This window comes from Orussus abietinus, unplaced genomic scaffold (assembly GCF_000612105.2).
Source record: "Orussus abietinus isolate OABI.00-Male unplaced genomic scaffold, Oabi_2.0 scaffold12, whole genome shotgun sequence".
Classification (NCBI taxonomy): domain Eukaryota; kingdom Metazoa; phylum Arthropoda; class Insecta; order Hymenoptera; family Orussidae; genus Orussus; species Orussus abietinus.
This window is the reverse complement of record NW_019395990.1, coordinates 57,666-77,706: the sequence shown is the minus strand read 5'-3', so window position 1 is coordinate 77,706 and position 20,041 is coordinate 57,666. Positions and strand designations below refer to the sequence as shown.

Sequence of the window (20,041 nt, the reverse complement as noted above, 5' to 3'; positions counted from 1 at the left end):
TTGACTAATTGACTAGGTGATGATGGGGGAAAAAGACTAAACAAAAAAAGAAAAACCGAGGACGAGACCCCAGGAATCTCGGATCGTGTAACGAGTAGTCGTGTAGACAGTCATAAATCAGACCCATGTAGACTAATCTTACCGATCGAATACTCTAGAATTGAGTCATTAACCTAAATATTTAGCCGGATCATGTATTACGAGTTGGAAACTAAATAGTATTCTGTACTTCGCCGTACAATCGAGTTTAGCCGGGAACCATATGCGGCCATTTCCTTGTGGGATTAGAAGCACCAAAAAGTCACTAGCGAGGCGTGTTTCGAGGAAATGTTTACGGTAGTGTTTAGCGTTGGCCTCGCAAACTCATGTATCGATTATAGGGTTTCTAAAGGTATTTGCAAATTGTCTCGTAGGGACGGTTTCCTCGATCGTACCGAGAAGTAATTCTTCCTGTAGCGTGTTCGAAACGATACGTGTCGCCATCCCATGAAGGAAAATGCTCACGTTGTTAGGAGTAAACACATCGAAATTATTTTCATCATGATGTTCGCAATAAAATTTATTCCACGATTAATTAATTCTAACGAGGTGTTCGCTCCTCACGTTTCCGGGAACAATTCGCAGTCGCGGTGGCGAATCTCGCAGGACTCGGAGTTATCCTCGAACTCCTCGATACGCGGAAGCCAGGAGGATATCCCTCGGGATTTATGCCCAGTTTCGTTTGTCAGTGACCTCTGAACAGCCCAAATCACTGGAGATGATTTGCATACCAGAAGTCGGATGCAAGAGGAGTCGAATCCGTCGAGCCTGTCGATCAGCTGATTGGGTAGTTCCAAGTCCTGCGCCTGTCTCAGCAGTCTCTGTATCTGAATTTAATAACATTTTCATATGTTTAAACATTTCCATAGGTCTGTATCGACGGAAGATCCTGACGACTGTCTCTAAGCCTTACTCTTTCATTTTTATTTTCAGTTATGAACTTCATGGGATCCGGCAGTTCGTCCAATTGCAGACTCCTCCCGTGTTCCGCCTGGGGCTTCAGGTCGAACAGTGAACTGATCTGGAAGAACATTTATGGAATGAAAAACCAGGAATCGCGTTACTTGATCTTCATAAAGGGAATCCGAAAATTCATACCAACTGTGCCAAGAATATTGCACTGTTCACGACGATCGCTCCGATCTTTGTAGAGTCCACGCCGAGGAGTCTGAAGAACCCCGATACCAAATTACCAGTTCCGAATTTCGTAGAGGGATCTGGTTCCCTTTTATCGTTCCTCCTGTTCCCGTGACCCAAGCTTCTCGACACCAGGTCGGCAATTTCTTTGGCAGTTTCCAGGTAACTCCTCGCATATCGAATCCCAGCCTTGATGTTCTCTACCACTCCTGTTAAATACATTGCAGCGTTACCAAAGTTAATATGTACATCCACTTGATCTGCAGTTTCCGTGATTACCTGCGACACAATCGCCCTGGATTTTGACTCGTTAGAGCTTACCTTCATTTTCAGCTTGCACTTTCCCTGCAATCACCAAGTAACAGAGGATAAAGGTGCAGTACATGATACCGGAGCTCGACATCCTCGAGGGAGGAAATCTCGAGAGTGACTGAAGTACTTACTATTCTAACGGGTGTAAGAATGTCCATTACTTCCTTTATTTCAGTTCAGGAATTCCTTCTTCCGTGAACGTGTCCTCCTGGTCGGTGCTCTTCTCGCTTTGCCAGCCAAGCACGGAAAGCGGGGTGCCATTTTTCTAGGTAAATGTCACACCGGCCAGTCAAGTCTAAGAGTTCCCGAAGAACGGTGTCACGCTAAAAAGATCATTACGCATAGAAAAATTAATTGCTACGTGATAACGCGGTCTAGATTAATTCCCGATGATTGGTAACTCGCTTTTGGTGGTGCTGTGCACGTGTCAGGGCTTTGCAATGGCGTTCAATGAGAGCTCTCATTTATTTTTCGACGAGGTGCGAAGCTTGAGCGAACTCCCCATGGACAGATTGATCCAGATCAAATCATCCTTCGGTGGTGATGACGGTAAGATAGCAGCAGCCATGGGAATGACCTATACGGGGAATAATAAAATGTTGGTCTCTTTACCATGGTTGTTAACAAGAATTCCATATTTTTAATTATAATATTCTTAGCAGTTGTAGAAGACGCTGATATATTCGATGAAGAGACCGTGTCGTCAAACTTACCAGCTGCTCTTCCTCTTAAAAGACTGGGCCAGAAACCTCTGCGACGATACGAGCACCAAGACCATGAAAAAGGACATGACTCGAAGATCTCGAAGATTTTCCAACTTGCGGTGACGACCCTCTCCTTCCTAGCTTTCGGGGGCTACCTATTAACATTAATAATAACTGCCATCAGACAGAATGCCAACAATGGCAACGGAAACGTCATTGTCCTCTCGGTACATATACCTTCCCATTTATATCTTTTTTACAAAGCAATCTTCAACAAATCCCGAAATTATTCTAGAGCTTGCAGAAGTACAGACCTAAGAGGTCCATTTTCCTGAATCCTGCTGATAATGACTTCGACACGGACAGATTGTACCAGGGGATGGTTATGCTGTCACGAGGCTACGCATTGTATCACAATAAATAAGTGTCGGGAATATTATACAATTTCTAATAAATATTTATATCTCCTTTCAGTTACGTTTTTTAATACGTGGGTCATCTCTCTCCGAGATAAGCTCCCGTTTCCTGACCGAATTTCTCGCCCATTTCCGGGTTCCTGAAAGCCGACAATCGTCACGCTTGTCACACGAGGAAATCACGCCATAGCATGCCGAGAAATGGACAATGCGGCAGGAGACAATATTGTAATAAAAAATCTTTCTTATCACCGCTGTTTGTTTTTTTTTTTTGGCTTTTTTTCCAGTGTCTCAAACGACGCGACGTCCTGCCGAGCTCCGCGGGCGGTCCAACAGGATGTTAAAGGAAAATCCTTAATTAACAGGAATCGGAGAAGATTTCCGCACATACATAGGCGATGCAGAAAATGTGCGAAATTATTCCCGATATTTTGAGCGATACAATGTTGCTGACAACTGAGATTCGAGCGACTCCTGGGGTAGGATTAAATATGGACGTTTGTTTAAACTGGATTTTCCGGGATATCGCTCGGGGAAATTCTCTGTGCTGGCCCGAATTTTCGGAGGGCTATTGAATATCCTAAAACCTAATAAAATCGAATAGAGGCTCGAAGTGTGTACAAATCCCGAAGAATATTCCTGGTGCACGGGTATAGGCTGCTTCAGAGATGGCTCGTCAAATAAACATCTAAGTGACTGTATACACCGAGACTCGTATACAAAGGAAACCATATGGCCCCGGGGGATAAAATCGGACTTTTCCGCTTTAAATCAGTCAATCCGCGAAACCATCAGAGGAGTTGGTGAGAGCATCGGGGTTCCAATCACTGAATTCGTAATAACGTTCCAAGCAATCTCTTATATGTCCCATTTCTAAATATAAATTCTAATATTTATGAACATAAACAATTAAATTGTAATAATCATTTAGAGATGAGCAGTCTGAATAAATTCCCTGGAAAATGGCCACTCTTGGTACCACCTATGAACAATTGACATCGAACATCGCATCGGGGTTGCAATCACCGAATTTGTAATAAAGTTTCCAAGTGAACTTTTATGTATCCCATTTCTAAATATAAATTCTAATATTTATGAACATTAAGCGAGTAAATTGTAATAATCATTTAGAGATGAGCAGTCTGAAAGAATGCCCTGCAAAATGGCCACTCTTGGTACCATCTATTAATGATTGACATCGAACCAATGCACTGCTCGAGCGATGTCATAAATGTTTCAGGCGAATAATCAGGTAATTATTACCATTGATAGAAAGTGGAGGTATTTTCTAAACCAGCCAGAATAACCCTTTAAAAATTTACTGGCGGAGTAGATTCTGCTCCGAAACAGTATGCCGCCTGTATTTGTTTTCGCAGCATCCGAGAGAACATCCTGCTGGACCGTTTCTCTTGGCGTCCCTCCCACCACATTTTCGAAGACCAATCCGGAGGCAGAAGATCTTGGTGCTTGAAGATGATTTTTCTCAAAGGAGAAATTTCTACTCAGCAGGCTATGAGGTGTACTCACTCGATCTCGTACACTCGTTAGAATCATCCCTGAACTCGCCATGAATTTCCGAAATATCTCGGCTTAATTCCACGGCTACCGGAATTTAAAGATACTTCTCTGATTCGATGATTTCCCGACTCTGCTCATTACCTCCTCCACCCACGAAGAGACATAAAATCTGTGCACGGTGATTCCCAAGTGGTGGACTTTTCGGAGTGGAAAATCGATCAACCGTTCTTGGCATAAATGGTCAATCCCCCGAAATCGGATTCCGTGGTTTACCTAGAAATAAATTGTTCACGTGAAATTCGGTGGAAATTACAGTGTAAGAAGGTGCGCCAGCCTCCGAGAAGATTCTGACAGCAAACGTCAAAATGGACCACGTGGGTCGAGGGAAGTCTCAAGATCGAACCGCTTCGACGACGGTCGGAGGGACATTTTAGCTCGAAATCTGCCGATATTTTCGGGAAACCAGCCATCCAGGTGACTTTCAAGGAAGCTCTTTAAAAATGGATCACCTGGATACGAGATTGGATTCCGAGACGAGCAAGTCGAAGTCTCTGAAATTCGGCGTAGAGAGGATTCTCTCCAGCGAGTTCACCTCGAAGAAGACAGGTGAAGAATGTCCCCTCCTCGTATCCAGCTCTCGGATGTACAGTCCAATGTTGACATTTTCTTTCGATTTGCAGATCTCATCAGAGTCCTCCCAGTGCAATGCAATTTCTCGTCGATGTGTCCCTGTCCAGGGAATTGCCCGCGATGTGAGATCTTCCGAACTGCACTTCCAGCATCGCAGTCCCCAATCTCGCCTGCAATCCCCATGGCCAACTTTAGCATAACAGAAAGTTATGGCAATTTGTACAGGCCTGCCCCGATTCGGCCAATCGCAAGAGGTAAGGAGCTTCCCCAATTAATTAACAATTAATTCACTGGATCACTCCCTCCAGTTTAAGGTGATATGAAAAGTGGCGTCAAAGAGTTCTCACTCATGAAACATTTCCCCAATCCGGATGTACCGAATCGATTGAAACTTTACACCATAAATATGGAGGATACAATAGAGGTCCTGAAACTCATGAAATTTCAATTCTTTTATTTTTTTAATTTGTCTATAGGTATTTTTAAAATTTGTTATAAAACATGAAATGAAACATGTCAAGTCCTTCCTTATAGCGTCCACATTCACGTTGTAAATGTTTGACCGATTTTCGGAGAGAAGTTTCACTTTTGTATCACCTTAAAAAGATCCTGGAGGTCCTCTGCATTCATAGAATATCTTGAAGATCGTGTTAATTTCTTGAAAATCGCCTCGGAATGAGATTTACAAGATATAATTCATTTAAGAAAATTAGGGAGCGCTTTTCATGTTATTCACCCGGGCTATTAACGGTGAGGGTTGCGTCATTAACAAATGCTACCATACGGTCTACCGTCTTGTCTCTTTGGGCCGCGACAAGTAGGGCAAAATATTTAGGTACGAGTGTATTCTCGTGTTTCCTGTCTGTGTTTAAACGACATCTTAAGTGCCACTGTGCGTTTACGCCGGGTGTAAACAGTGGTTGCTAGAGACGCCTCTCGAGACGTCAGTCCTCTCTCGACTCCACTTTGAGCAGATTTTTCGAAGCGCATCCCCGTCATTAGGCATCCCCATACTAAGACCTCTCATTTACGGGGGATCTTCAGGATCTGAAACTGAAAAAAGAAAAAAATAAAAAGCTAAAAAGTCTCACATATTGCCACGTCGCACTTAGACCTTACCTCAGAATTACGCGGAAAATAAACGCTAGCCATCACTCGCAGGCTTGAAACCCAGGGAAAATAATAAATCGGCGCCTTTTACGACCGCAATTTCATGAACCTACTTAACAACATAAAAATCCCCGATGTGAGAAAATGCAAACACCGAGTCGTACTTGTACGTAAACCCGCATACAAAATGTTGCACGTAGGGCAAGACGTAAACCTAGGGATTATGCACTGCAATCCTACTAATAAAGTTCGAATACACCATGGCATTAACAAGAGTCGTAAAGAGTTTAACGACTACTTCTATCGAATTTCATCGTAGAGTCATTCCTGAGGATTTCTTAATTGCCCTCCAGGCGGGAGAGCAAAGAAGAAAGAGAGGGAAAGAGACCGAGCGTTTGTGTAAATTATCAAGTCATTAGGGAAACTCGTAAAATTATAAATATCCGCCGGCGGTCCAATTTGTAGGAAGGATCGGCCGGGACCGAGGGAACCACACTGTTTAAATTCGTACACATGTTGTATACTTTGGCGCGGCTGTAAATCAGCCAGAAGTGCCCCATCTTGGGGTCGGACCGTACGGGGAATATCCGTTTAAACAGACACCCCTTTAGCTGGAACTTCTGCCTCTTCCACTCGTGTATCGTTTCCCTAATGCGACGTATTGGATTCCAGTCCCATTTACGTGCTTACAGGTCTCCTTTTTCAAGCACTACCTTGTCCTGGCACGCGACAGCATCTTCAAAAGCCCTCCATTTTGTTCATTATTATTACTCCGCAATTATCTCGTTAAGGGGATGTCAAAGTGGCATCTGAACAGCCAGTCGTTCATGATACCTTTCTCCGAAACAGATATACAGAATCGTTTCAGATTTTATAATATGAACATTGAGACTATAAAGAAGGTCCTGACAGTCATGAAATTTCAGTTTTTATCAGAAATATTGAAAATATCCATAAAAAAAATTGTTAAAAAATTGAAATTCCATGTCAGGACTTTCCTTATACCTTGCATGTTCATATTTTCATGTTTCAAATGACTCGGTACACCCAGTTCGATGAAAAGTTTCATATGCGAGACGTCACTTTCACATCGCCTTAAGTTCCTGGGGTCTCGAGCACCCTAAAACCCCATCAAATTTTTTGTTTATAATCGTTAGGAACTTATTGAATTAATTGATAAGCCGAATTTGAAGTAACTTTTCTGTGATTTCTCTTTGTAGCGGCTCCACCGAGTACACAGACTGTAATGAGCACACCCGAAAGTGGTGTACGTAGGAAAAGGTCGTGGTCGAGAGCCGTATTTAGCTCCCTGCAGAGAAAAGGTCTTGAAAGGAGGTTTTCTCTACAGAAATATATCACGAAACCTGACAGGCGTCAATTGGCCGCCACCCTTGGGCTTACGGATGCGCAGGTACTTATTTCATATAAATAGCTGATAATGATTTCTCGTCGGCGCTTTGATCTAAAATTAATCGAGAGTGAATATAAATGCGCAGGTAAAGGTGTGGTTCCAAAATCGACGAATGAAGTGGCGACATACCAAAGAAGGTGGGAACGTCACGCCTGCCGATTCGACGCAGCGAGATTTCCCTCGGAAATCGGGAAATGATCCACCGGGAAATCTGACGGATGGACAACCTGAAGAAGATCTGGAAATAGAAGTGGACGTCTGAGATTAATTAGTTCACTCGAATGGGAGAACTGAACAATGCCGGACATTATATATCGATGTAGCTAAAACAACCTCGAGTGCTCTTCTAAAATTTACCTTGATACCAGATATAAATTAAATAATTACGATTAATGTGCAATTGCGAATGGGAGAAATTAATGTAGATCGAGTAAGATTCAATGTAACCATCTGAGAATTAGATTAAAATGGTGAAACGAGTACTACGTCAGGGTAAACACGCGTATCGAGTAAACTGGTCCCTCATTAATTCCATGAAAATGAAAGAAAAAAAAGGAAGACAACAGTCTTAGCTGATACCGACTCATCGATATTTACAGAACGTAGTAATTCACATCGTGGCGATCGTAGAAGGCATGGTCGCAAGATCTTCAATTAAGTCAATCAACTGGTTGCTGGGCAACGATTTTGTGCTTTCAGTTTTCACCCTGTTAATTCTTCCTCCGAGGTCAATTTTGGATCCTCTCATTAGTAGAGGAAAAGGTAAGTTAGAAGGAAATATCACTTCCTAGAATTACATCCACGGCTGTTCCAAGGTTAACCTCAGCTCCAGCTGAGACTTTTCCGATGACTGACCCAAGAAATCGCTCTTTTTCAGTTTTCACTGTTTCACGATGATTCGCCTGATTCCACGATGTGGAATTCCTCTTCGGAAAGCCGCTTTCTCTATCGATGGATGCGAGGCTCGTCGGCGACTGTCAAAGCTGACCAGTCCTTTGGAAGTTAAACGGCAAGAGTCCTTGCAGCTAACCAAAACAGGAGCATTGTGTAAGTAGTCCTAGCAGAAACGACAAAATCGTATAAGCTTAGTGATGTTTTTCCATTTCTCTATACCTCTTTCCGTTCCAAAGCTGCGACAATGGCTCAGCCCCAGCCGGCTCCGTCCTTACAAGGAAACCCCATCACCCGTTCAGAATCTCTTCGATTATTGGACTCGACCAGCGCTGATATTTCGGACACCTTCGACACTCCGGAGACGAAGATCCTCCAGGAAGTGAGCGTCGACAAATCCCCGTTGCCTTTCGAAGAAATCCCGGGCCCGGCGATCCTGAAATTCTGGGAGAAATATTGGAAATACGTGCCGCTCCTGGGTACGCAACTGTTTTGCAGTCTGCTAATCAACAGTTTTACTCAGGGTACGAGATCCTGTCGAAAGTTCGAAACTCGAATTCCTATTAACTGTTCGGCTATCCGAAAATATCCGAGGATAAATAAACGGGGAGAGTTGGAGGGCGCGTTAAGAAATGCAAAGTGCCTCAAGTCGAGCAGAAGCTCCACTTAAGCCTTGAGAACTTAGGTTGGATTTCTATCAAAACGTGGGATTGATTACGGGGTTCCAGGTCAATTGCATTGGAACCGAAACGTGACGCCGATGAGGTACCTGTTCAATCATTATGGTCCGGTCGTCAGGATCAATGGCCCGATGATAGGAGACGTCGTGATGATCCACAGGTAAATCCATGCTTGATGATCCATCGGCTGTCGAAGTCATTGATTTAATCGACCTTTACATCGACAGGCCTGAACACATCGCCGAAGTGTTCAAACAGGAAGGACAATCGCCTCTTCGAAGTGGGGTGGACATCCTGCAGCACTATCGGCTCCACCACAGGAAGTACAGATTCCCTGGACCATTCAACATGTTAGTTACTTTCCCAGCTTATTAAAAATCGAAGTACTTTAACGTTAAATTAAGGACTTTCTGATGTTCTACCTCGACGTTACCGTCATTTCCTCAGGGCAGGAGCGGAATGGCTGGAGACCAAGGCGAAGATAGAGAAGCCATTGGGGGAGCAACTTTCCTCGCATTTCGGCAAACTCGAGATGGTCTGCGACGAGCTGGCTCAAAGGATCCGCAGGATACGCAATAGGCAGGACGAGGTTCTCCTAGGTTTCTTAGACCATGCGAAAGTGTCTTGGCAGTAATTAAATCCCTGCAGCTTGAAGTACCCTCCTCTTGGTTCGCTTCTTCAGGTACATGCGACCTTCATCCAAGACCTCACTCGATGGGGAATGGAGTGCTTCTCTACTCTGATGTTCAACAAGCGACTCGGTTTCCTCGAGCCCGCCGGTTTTAATTCATCCTCGGAGTCTGCAAGGATCGTCGAAGCTTTGGGTGCAGCTCACGTGTATTTGGCTCGCTGTGAAACGGGCTTCCAGGTGTGGAGATTCGTCGAGACCCCATACTCAAGAAGGCTCTTCCAAGCGTGCGACGTCATCGATGGGTAAGATTTCCCACAAACCGTCATTATAAACTTCGTTATTATTCATTGCATAGGTAGCGTAACGAGTTATCCTTCGTTCAGTGTGCTTGGGAAATACATACGCCAAGCTCAGCGCAAGCTTCGAATCCTAGCAAGTGGGGTACAGGAAGAAAAGGTCGAAGAAGAGGGCTCTCCGATCCTGGAGAAATTAATCCTGGACCTGCACGTGCATCCTGACGACGTCTCGACGCTGCTGATGGACATGATCATCCTTGGAGTTCAAGCGGTAACTTGGTGTCTCCTTTATCTGGACTTTTTAGATCAATTGTTGCAGGTCTTGGTCGTAATTTCTTTTCCATTCTAGACCGCGAACTGCCAAGCATTCCTCCTGTATTTCCTCGCGAAGAATCCTAGAGCTCAAAGGACGCTTTATGAGGAGATCTGTGGCATCATGCCCACCCGAGGGTCAGCGTTAAGTGAGCAAGCCCTGAAGAAGCTGCCTTACCTGGAAGCTTGCTTGAAAGAGAGCCTCAGGTGAATTTCAACCTTCTTGCGGAACCGCATTCACTGCTTTACCTAATTCCCGTTTTTTTCTTTCCCCAAAGATTGCGACCATTATTCCCGTACCTCACCAGGATTCTTCAGAAGACAATAACGCTGCACGGCTACACAATCCCAAAAGGAGTGGGTTATCCAAAATTTCCTGCAAAATTAGACATACATCCCTGCGCTCAGTTTTAATATTAACAATTGGAACTTCCTTCTAGACTTACTTAATAATGGCCAATGAAATCTCGGCAAGTCGGGAGGAGAACTTCGAGGACCCGGAGAAATTCAAACCGGAGAGGTGGCTAAGTGACAACACTCAGGACAACTTCAATCAGAAATTCGGTTGCCTTCCTTTCGGCCATGGGCCTCGATCTTGCCTGGGGAAAAATATGGCGGAGACAGAAATAATGCTTCTCACGACTAAGGTATGGAAATGACCAAGAATGCGAAACCTTCATTACTTTTAGTACCGATAATGGGAATGATTGCAGCTCGTTCGAGAATTCAGAATCGAATACGACTATGCAGACATCGGAAGCAATTATTTGATGGTGAGCGTACCTGATAGGCCCCTTCGCTTCAGGTTCGTCGATAGGGATTAAATCCTCCTTTCGAGATCCTCGGGTAGCAAAGTACCGACTAGTCAAGGGATTGGTCACCAGCAATTGTTACTTGAAGCCAGCGCTCTTCCACGGGGCAAATATCAATTTGAAAGTAATACGTGCTGAAGAGGCTCTGTACAGAAATATCAGTATACCGAGAAAGAAATCCGCACACCCCCTTGCGTTTCTAATTAATATTTATTATTGTATTACGATAAGTGTGTTTCCCCGTTTTCTCTCTCGAATAAAATGTAACGACTTAATTGTCAATTTCTAGCACTCGGTGCTCCTGTAGGTCGACTAAGCGGTCACAGCCAAAAGGGTCATGAAATACGAAAAGCACGTGCTGAGAAACTAGAAAGAAATTTCAACGAGACATAAAAGAGGCATACCGGAATATGCTGATAAGTGTCATGATAAATACCAACCTGAACGTAATAATTCAACGAGAGAAGCGGTAACACGCCGCTTATTCTAATGACCAACGGTCTCTGACACCTCTGAATCATTATACGCAGATCTTTCTGGATTTTCGATGATTTGTTCATCCAGTCCGACTCGTAGATCGCCAATGCGAGCCTCTCGCTCTGTTTTCATTGTGACCATTAATAGATTTAAAAACCCAAGTATATGAGCAACAAAGAGTCCATTGGGAATTGTTGATGACGTACGGTTTCCTTCAAGTTGTCCGCTGCCCAAGCAAAGGCAAACAGTCGAAGGGCCGCAGCCATGACATAGAAGACGAACTGAGACATCACCAGCAAGGACTCGCGCTGCAATAGATAGAAATTTTCTTTAATGATCCTCGTAATCCCGGGAATTATGCAAAATTTAATCAACTTAGATACCTACTCGAATAAGTTGAATGCCACCACAGGCGACGGCGATGGTCATCGTCATTGGAACCTTAGCGATAATCAAACCGTGGGCTCGGCTCGTCTCTGAGACATATCTAGAAATGATGAAAGATGTGAACTAAGTTTCCCTAATTTGAACGTGTATAAAATATTCACGAAGAGTTAGAACCACCTAATTACGTGTTGGTGTTTCTTGATGCAGCGATGGAGGTCTGCTTTGGTATCGAATTCCCTAAACTCGGTCTCCAGCATCTCCAGTCTCGCTCCAGCATACCAAAAGAGGGTTACAGTGGTGATGTCGATGCCGATGCACATCCCACAGTGCAATACAGCCAGAGATTGGTGAAGGTAAACGACGCACCTGACGAAAATCCGATCCGTGGAGAAGGGATACCAGGCGTCCGCAGGAAGCGTCCTCGAGGTCAAAAGTGGTACGCAGCAGAAGGTGATTGCCGTCAGGATGTAAGACGAGGCCAGGAAAACGTTGAACGGCGTGTAACGGGCGACATACATCTGGAGAACGCTTTTCTCATGGGGCTGTGCCTTCGTCATGAAATTCCGGATTTCCGAGGTGAGTTCCTGAGAGGTCAAGCCAGAGTTACTCGAAAGGGAAAGTTAGAAGTCTCGTTCATAATGAAATCCCGAGGTCAAACCTGAAGTCGAGCCCTCTGCACCCTGCAAATGATGAGGTTCAAGACGACCTCCTCGAGCGAGGTCAGCTCCGAGACGGCCTTGGTCACTGTGGTGACGTCGTCTCGGAAATATCGAATGGCAAACGCCAGAGGAATCATCAGGAGAACCGCATTTACCACATATACGGTCCAAAATGCGTTGTTTAAAAAACGTTCCGTCCTTCCTGTCTTGGGATCTGGAGGCCACGCGCATATCAATTTGCCCAAAGTCCTTGTGAAATGGTAGGACCGTTCCGGAGTTAGAGTCATTTCTCAGGAACAATTCCTGGAGCCTTAACACGATCCTCGATAAAACGTACGAACCACTTTCCGAGGAATTGTCCAGACTTCCGCAGAGCCGAGCCAGGAAGTATTCCCGCGGTGCAAATCGATCCCTCGTTAATAACGAGGTGCGAACGCATTCTCGGCTGATTAATGGGAGGTCATCTCGTTGGATTATTCAAGTACCTCGGATGTACACCTGCAACGTTCATGATGAACCCCAAGTAGACTTAATACTCTATAATTTCCTTGGAAACTACTACCTGCAGATTACTGTTGTAGAGTCTGGCATATGGTATTCCCACGTTCCTTCCAACACGCCATCCCATTTTCTTTCAGCAGAGATCGCTAAAAGAAAAGCTAAACCGCGTCTGCAATCCTTCGTATTCGGGCGGTTAAACAAAAATTTGAATGGGTGCGTGGTTGTTACCTTTCCCGCCGCTAGATGGCACCGAGTGGGATTTTCATTTCCCTGCAACCCATCGGTAATATTATCCGCCGTGTCAGGAGCTACCCTCATTTCCCTGCAATCTACTTTACCGACGAGTAAGAACGCGTCCATCTCTTCAAAGATGGCGGTAGCGTTTAAAATCTGCAAGATGGAGTCTCGCGGCGCGCCCACGAGCTATTCGATAACGCTATCAGCTCTTATCAAGCCGTATCTCCTTCGAGGTAGGTTCTGCGTCCATAGAAAGTCCGAAAGTAGGTAATTTCATGGAATATGACTTTCGGTCAAGTACGTATCGAGGCGAGGCGCCACCGGTCCGCGACGGCGGAACGCAGTTTCGTGTTCTCCGGTGTTATGTAAAACCGAAGGACGGCGGCCCGCTAAATATAGAAACGCCCGAGTCACCGTCTCGCGTTTCTCACGGGGAAGGCTCTCGAGTTCCCGGCGGCGCCTCCGGTCAGCTATCTGACGCCGATCCGGGTGAAATCGCAGTCCCACCGAGCGCGTCACGGGTCGCTCAAAGCGCGGCGCGTCGACGCGTCGAACACGGATACCAATTAGAATGACAAGACATTGACATGAGTTCAAATGCATTTCCGATTGGTTTTTCATTCTCAACGCGTTGAGTCATATGACATATCTCTATATGACACCCGCCGCGCTCAGAGGGGGTCTGTCTCACCCAGAGTGCGGCGCATCATATGGAAAAGCAATTAACTGTGCACCTAACCTCTATGCGCCTTTATCATTTCCATCGGTTCGTCGTTATCGACGCTTTAACGCGCCGTATTCCGTGCGACGCCCGACGCGCTTGGTAGGGCTCTGTCGAAAATTCCTGGAAAATCTCTTCGGACGAGCCGCCACCTTCCGGAGATCGAGCAGCGGCCGATCGTCCGCGATCTGCGGTACCGACCAGCGAAATATTCGCCATTCCCCCAAGGTCGGCGCGCGCAGCGCCGCCGCGGCCGGCGAGCGAACTACTCGGCAGGCGCGCCGTCCCCTCCGCGCGTCCCTCTCCACAGGTCGCAGAATGTACGCGGGAGTTTCATCCCCGAAATTCCAACCGCCGAGTTCCAACTTCCACGAACTTACCGGAATGTCGTTCCGAGGGAGTTTCAGGTGAGGTTGGCGCGAAATTCCTGGAAACACCGGCGCCACCTACTGCCGGGGTTTCCAGTATCTAATCGGCTGGGACTAATTCCGAGCAATTTTTCGGCCCTTTCAGGCGGAGAAGAGGAGGAAGACCCGGGTAAGAGTCGAAGAGCCGAAATCGAGGTTAGGGCGATGCGCCGCGCGCGGCGGAAAGCATGCGTCGTCTGGTGGAGGTATATTGGCTTGGGGTAGGGCAGTGGAAATTTCCACTGTGCCCGCTGAGACGGTCAATACTCTCTCTCCGTGCTGTAACGTGTGGCACACGAGAACTCGGCCGGAGGTCGTTTCACCCGAGAAGTCTCGCCCGCCTCGACCGCAGCACCATCTCGGACCGTGCGCTGCAACGAGCTGGGAACCTGATGGCAGGGATCGGTAAAATTGGGATTATGAATGCAGCTGGAGCATTCGTGAGTAAGGCAGGAACGGCGACGGTTTTTCGAGTTATTCGAGAGAACGCACGGAATTGGTCCTGGGGTCGCTCGACGGCGACACCGTCTGCGTAGCGACGACTAATCGGCGCGGCGGGACCAGCTCCCTAAGAACTTCCCCAGGAATCGAGAATCTCTTATCGGCTATTAGTTTCTCTGGAATTATTTCTTTCAGGTGGCTTATCCTCTGGAACCAGAAGTGGAATTCGGAATGCAGGACCGAAGCCAAAACGCGCACATGCTAGCGATCATGGAAGTTACCCGCGCACGTTGTCCACGGATGCGAGATAAACTGGATAAACGGTGGACTTGAGTTTTGGGGGAAGAGGAGACGGTGAAAGGACTCTCGAATTCTGTGAGAATAGCTCCTGGCGGTCCCAAGAGGAAGAATTCGTTCGCTATGGACGATTCGAAAGGCCGGTGCTCGCATGAAATCCCCTGTACGTGGGGTTTCTCTCTTTACAATTGCGGCCAGCCTCCGCCATCGGAGACGCGGGAATACTTACGGCAAAGAAACGGCAGCTAGCCAGAAGTCACGTGACACAATTTGAAATGCAGTAAGAATCTTTAAATAGCTCGTAGCCCGAGCATACTTGCTCCAGCCAGTCGCCTACAGGTCGCAAGGCCAACGAGTGCTCGGTCTCGGGATCCGCAAATTCCATTAGATCCGAGACAGGTTTCGCGTCAACTACCTCGAGGGTGGTTCACGTGGACGATAAGGATGATCAAATTGTACAGGAAATAGCTGCCCATCACTGGGAATGATAACTCATTGCTTGCGGTAACCCGTCGATCCGGCGTTCAGACTGTTGCCTTAATTTTCACCAACTTTCAACCGCTGGCTCGAGTTACTTATATCTGTACTAGTTATGTCGCTTGCATACGTCATTGTGCGAGGTCAGTGATGAGACTATAGTTTACACTCGTCAATTCGACTCGTATTATAGATCATAAACAAACTATCCGTAGGAGGAGCGCATCAGAGGCGAGACTTCGTTTATCCTGTTCATCAGCGTTGTCTGCGAGGCTGGTCATAAGTGAACTCTTGGAATAGAGAATCTATAGATCTAGGCGTCGAAGGATGCTTTCTACCCTGCCATAGAGAAACTCGGTAGAGTTTCGAGCCAAGTACATCGAGATGCATGGTACTACTCCAGAGTTTCAGGTCACCTTTTACCAACTACCGAAAGACCGCAGGTGATAGTCCATTCAGAGCTGTACTATTTTCTAAATGATCATACGGCATTTCTTTTACGGTGCCTTGAGCTATTCTTTCATTACTTTAATATCACGCAGGATAAACGGAGGATGGACGTTAAGCCTGGCGACGGTTCCCCACAAAGGCAGAAGGCGCAGCAGGAATAAAAGTCATATACGCATTCTGCCAGAGCCGGCGCCATTTAATCACCTCGGACGATCGTCGATTATTCCAAAGCAGGCAATTACGCCATTTTTACGGCGATACGCAATCAAGTTCGACTAGCGACGCGCAACCTTAACCTCGTAACGGAAAACACGGCCCGTAATGCCCGCGTCCGTGATTGCCCTCACACTTGCGCAACGCTCGTAAACGGCCGCCATTTTGCACGTGGTAATGTTTACAATGTTCATTCTCCTCATCGGGCGGCCTCGTTTAAGGGAATTCCAACGGCACTTTCGGAATGTCGAGCCTTCGGTAATCATTTTTCCCAGGCCGAACCGTGGGGGAGGCGCCGCGTGATCGATACGCCCGCTCTTTTATGACAATCGTAAAAGTGCGCGGTCTCGCACGTGGCACTGTTTACAATATTAATCCTGTTTTAAAAGCCCATGAAAATGGGATCCCACCCCCTAGGCTATTTTCCGCAAGCTCCTTCAGCGGATTCTCGGACCCCGCCGAATTGCCTCGCTGCTCGTCCGGCTGCAACGCCAGGGGAATTTAATGCGTGGCTGAAGGCGATCGTTGTGCAATCTGGACTAAATCGGTGCGTCGTCGCATCGTGCATTTAATGCGTGGCTGGCGGACAGACACGATAAAAGTTCATCGCGAACGAGGGAAAATGTATGGTGGACGTTGGTGACACCTCTCGAGGGCGTATACCGAATATGTCGAGGCGGACGCGCAGATTGTCTCTAGTAGGACCATTATCGTGTCACCGTGGTAATGGCTGATCGATTGGCCAGGATGTTGCGCACCGTGTCGAGGCGGTGCAATGGCGACACTGGCCGTGTTCATCGGTGAAATCTAATTGCCCGGGATGTAAAGATCGCCCCCTCGTCGAGGCACTTTCTGCGGCGTAGGCGCACGTGGAAAGTTTTCTCTCCCGGCCCAACGCAACGATCCGCGTGTCGCTAATGGACGGTCCATGTGATACAATTAAGGTCGACCTTGTCAAGTTCTTCGCGCTTAGAATCAAGCGTTGTCATGTTAAAATCGTCACACGACGATTTTAACATGACCCTCGCCTCTGTCTCTCTCTTAATTCGAGGGCGAGACTGCTCCGCGTTTCGGAACGTCGATCCCACGCTCCTTCGTCTTTATGCAACTCGTTTCCCGGAAAAAAAAAAATAAGAAAAAAAAAACAGAAAATGGAGACGCGCGCTCCTTTTTCCGCACGTGCATAGAGCAATTCATGAACCGTCCCCGTTACCAAGTGCGCAGCAGTCTCGACGAGTAAGAAATTCGCGATAGCGCGGACTGTTTTTCCCCCAGGCGAGACGAGAAAATCATATTATTGGCGCCGACCTCTGCTCTTCGGTCCGGCCTTCTAGGTTTCAACGTGTCGCGTGTTCGACGTCCGTCATCCAACCTCAAGACATTCAAGCCTGACGGGACTCCGGATTTGCGGCCCAGCTGCAAAGGAAATGACAAAACCTTCCGAAAACGTTTACAGGAGACACGGAAGAGGAGGAAAATCCCCATAGCGGCGTATTACAAGGCTAACGGAAACTGCGGAGCTCTCTTGAAAAGCGGGAAAAACCTTTGTGCAGTTGCAGGAGGCGCCATCACGTCGCGGCGCAATGTTCCTGCAACTGCGCTGTTCCTGGCTCGGCCAACTATTCAGATTCGAGATCGATACCACGGAGAGGGATATTACCAGGGCGAGAAGGCTCCGCAGATTCGGCATTACAATTTTATAAAAATCACCCCAATCAACTCATGTTCAGTTTCGTCTGATCTGAGGTCGTATCAATCAAGGAAGATCCGAATGGACTTCGACATCGGTCGAAAATCGGCTGATCAAAGGCGAACCGAGGCAGGTAAAAGTTTGGAATTTAAAGACAATTTGTATCTGTAGATTCGGGATATCTCGAGTTGCTGGTAAACCTCTCCTAAAATAAGCCTAGGGTCTTGCCAGGGCATCATCTCGGGTTACGATACCAACTAGTGCGCCGGTATACCGGTGTTATTATTTCATAGCGGAAATGACCAATCAGGCGTGTATGTGATAAATCTGTCCGACAGTTTTGGCAATGAGCTCGTCGGACATGTATTCGACACTTCGTCGCGGCCTTTTGCGTATGACAGACTTCGAGTACTGTTAACACCGTCTCGTTGATGATGCCCTGACTCGACAGCATTCCCCTAGAGGGAATTATTTACCCTCGAGCCGGCGAAACTGTGATCGGCGAGAACGTCTTGCGATGGCGTAGTACGGCATCTACAAATGGATTTAGCTGAAAAGAAGGCCACGGCGTAGTAGGCCACCGCGGTATTGATTTCGGTCGGCTTCTGCATCAGAGACTATACGGTGTCACCGTATACGGAGAGTAGAAGGGAAGGCCATTGCGAAGTCGACACGAAGAAAACACTTTCGAGCGGATGTCATTGCGTCAGGGTCCCGAAGGGTCGAAGAACCCGAGAGAAAAATCGAGCCGCTCCTTGAGACGTGGAAAAAAAGTCGAAAATTTCATATCCTGCCGACCTAGAGAGGGACTTTCTCGATATAAATGCCACCGGGACATTTGATACCCAGGGATCCGTTTCCAGCGCTTTGCGGTCCGACCGGAGACTCGTTTGCAGAGAATCCCGTCCTAGGTACCCTGATTTGTCGGCGAGTTAAATGTTTAATTAGCGCCAGAGAGATGGTTGCGTAACTCCTCGGGACGTCCATCGGGAGGTATTTACGATCTTCCCCCAGGACGGCCGCTGACTGCGGCATGACTCAAACTCGAGTTGTGGTGGAGTTTACGTTTACGCCGACCACGCGTCCATGTAGACGGGGCTCGAAACGGGTTCGTAAAATCGATCAAGTTCGGAGGAAATTGGCAGTGCTCGCGTCTGCGACCTTTTTGCGAAACCCCGGCAAGAAAGGCGCCATTCCAACTGGTCGCTCGTAAATAAATCAGCCCGTAGTTGCTCTTTAACCCTTTAGCTGCGAAAGGCTCGGAAAGAGCCCCGAAGAAGTGGACGTCGAGCACATTTATTTGGCTCGTTACGGTGCATTTAAGCCCCTACTTATATACTGGTATATCGATGATGTAGTCGATGCACTTGACGCAGTTGATGCGCATTGGGGGTTCGCGACATTTGCTCTACAAGTAGTTGCCCTCATGTAAAGTGGGGAGTAATCCCCCTCGGTAACCGGTCCCAGTCGTGTCGTTATGTCCCTGGGTTAAGAAGATCTGGAGGCAATCTTTAGGGTTGGGACTGGTGAACTGGCTCGATCCAGCTCTTAGAACGGCTGCAAAACTCGGCTAAGCTCCCATTCGCCAGATACGAGCGATCTTGAAGTCTGGTCTCCTGGTCATGCACGTCCTTGTCGAGAATTCCTGGCCTTGTCGGACTGAATCACCCCGAGTCGAGATTCGCGTTTAATCGTTTGTTAAGCGAGTCGTAAGTCGACTATTCCGCTATACGGATAACAGACTAGGAAACGGTGAGCGATGATAAATCTAGGATAGTAACGGACCGACGCTGAGAATTTCCTCCTCGGATAAAATCATTGCGGCAATTAACATTTTTGTACATTCTACATTAATCGCCTGTATCTCTGAAAACGTGGGTAATTAACGGACCCAAATTATAAGTACAAGTTTGAGCGGTATCAAGATCAATGTCGTTGTATCTGCGACTCTTGGGCGATGGTGGGCCCCAACAAAATTGAACCTGTAATTGAATCTTTCTTCCTATCGCCGTTTTTATTTCAATTTTAATTTCGATTCTGGGACTACCGCACTTTTTTCTGGAGAATATAGGCAATGGGCCCAAAAACAAAACCACGACGTAGGTTTGGGCGGCATCAAGATCAATGTCGCCCATCAGCTGATCGGCTATCGAGGGCGTTATCGATACGGATTCATCGTTCATAA

At 46.9% G+C, this 20,041-nt stretch overlaps 5 protein-coding genes and 1 long non-coding RNA gene across 8 annotated transcripts; 4 read left to right on the top strand and 2 right to left on the bottom strand.

Moving 5' to 3' along the window:
• Window positions 1-529: 529 nt before the first annotated feature.
• On the bottom strand, window positions 530-1,515 carry LOC105698838. Its single transcript, XM_012423432.2, has 3 exons — window positions 1,138-1,515; window positions 953-1,060; window positions 530-866 (listed from the first exon to the last, which is right to left on the bottom strand). Exons 1-3 carry the CDS (start codon window positions 1,501-1,503, stop codon window positions 600-602), a joined length of 741 nt encoding a protein of 246 aa, XP_012278855.1. The 5' UTR covers window positions 1,504-1,515; the 3' UTR covers window positions 530-599.
• Window positions 1,516-1,867: 352 nt separating this feature from the next.
• Window positions 1,868-2,871, top strand: LOC105698683. 2 transcript variants are annotated; one of them, XM_023434045.1, is made up of 3 exons: window positions 1,868-2,037; window positions 2,151-2,419; window positions 2,488-2,871. In XM_023434045.1, exons 1-3 carry the CDS (start codon window positions 1,878-1,880, stop codon window positions 2,614-2,616), a joined length of 558 nt encoding a protein of 185 aa, XP_023289813.1. In that variant the 5' UTR covers window positions 1,868-1,877; the 3' UTR covers window positions 2,617-2,871. The 2 variants fall into 2 exon arrangements, with proteins under 2 accessions (XP_023289813.1, XP_023289812.1); XM_023434044.1 differs by having other exon boundaries at window positions 2,148-2,419.
• A 1,735-nt stretch (window positions 2,872-4,606) lies between these two features.
• On the top strand, window positions 4,607-7,757 carry LOC105698884 (H2.0-like homeobox protein). The gene is made up of 4 exons (XM_012423505.2): window positions 4,607-4,732; window positions 4,807-5,010; window positions 7,087-7,277; window positions 7,363-7,757. The coding sequence occupies exons 1-4, from the start codon at window positions 4,627-4,629 to the stop codon at window positions 7,537-7,539; spliced, it is 678 nt and encodes a 225-aa protein (XP_012278928.1). The 5' UTR covers window positions 4,607-4,626; the 3' UTR covers window positions 7,540-7,757.
• A 131-nt stretch (window positions 7,758-7,888) lies between these two features.
• LOC105698882 (probable cytochrome P450 12a5, mitochondrial) lies at window positions 7,889-11,181 on the top strand. 2 transcript variants are annotated; one of them, XM_012423504.1, is made up of 12 exons: window positions 7,889-8,039; window positions 8,155-8,324; window positions 8,408-8,647; window positions 8,897-9,008; window positions 9,076-9,198; window positions 9,296-9,437; window positions 9,531-9,781; window positions 9,863-10,046; window positions 10,125-10,294; window positions 10,366-10,444; window positions 10,528-10,734; window positions 10,801-11,181. In XM_012423504.1, the coding sequence occupies exons 2-12, from the start codon at window positions 8,171-8,173 to the stop codon at window positions 10,909-10,911; spliced, it is 1,773 nt and encodes a 590-aa protein (XP_012278927.1). In that variant the 5' UTR covers window positions 7,889-8,039; window positions 8,155-8,170; the 3' UTR covers window positions 10,912-11,181. The 2 variants fall into 2 exon arrangements, with proteins under 2 accessions (XP_012278927.1, XP_012278926.1); XM_012423503.1 differs by having other exon boundaries at window positions 8,408-8,692.
• Window positions 11,182-11,211: 30 nt separating this feature from the next.
• On the bottom strand, window positions 11,212-12,709 carry LOC105698682 (odorant receptor 47b). The gene is made up of 6 exons (XM_012423146.2): window positions 12,422-12,709; window positions 11,941-12,347; window positions 11,764-11,863; window positions 11,583-11,684; window positions 11,340-11,498; window positions 11,212-11,265 (listed from the first exon to the last, which is right to left on the bottom strand). The coding sequence occupies exons 1-6, from the start codon at window positions 12,707-12,709 to the stop codon at window positions 11,212-11,214; spliced, it is 1,110 nt and encodes a 369-aa protein (XP_012278569.2).
• A 2,664-nt stretch (window positions 12,710-15,373) lies between these two features.
• On the top strand, window positions 15,374-19,776 carry LOC111674307. The gene is made up of 2 exons (XR_002762353.1): window positions 15,374-15,646; window positions 15,719-19,776. It is a non-coding gene; the product is annotated as an uncharacterized LOC111674307 (long non-coding RNA).
• The last annotated feature ends 265 nt before the right edge of the window (window positions 19,777-20,041 follow it).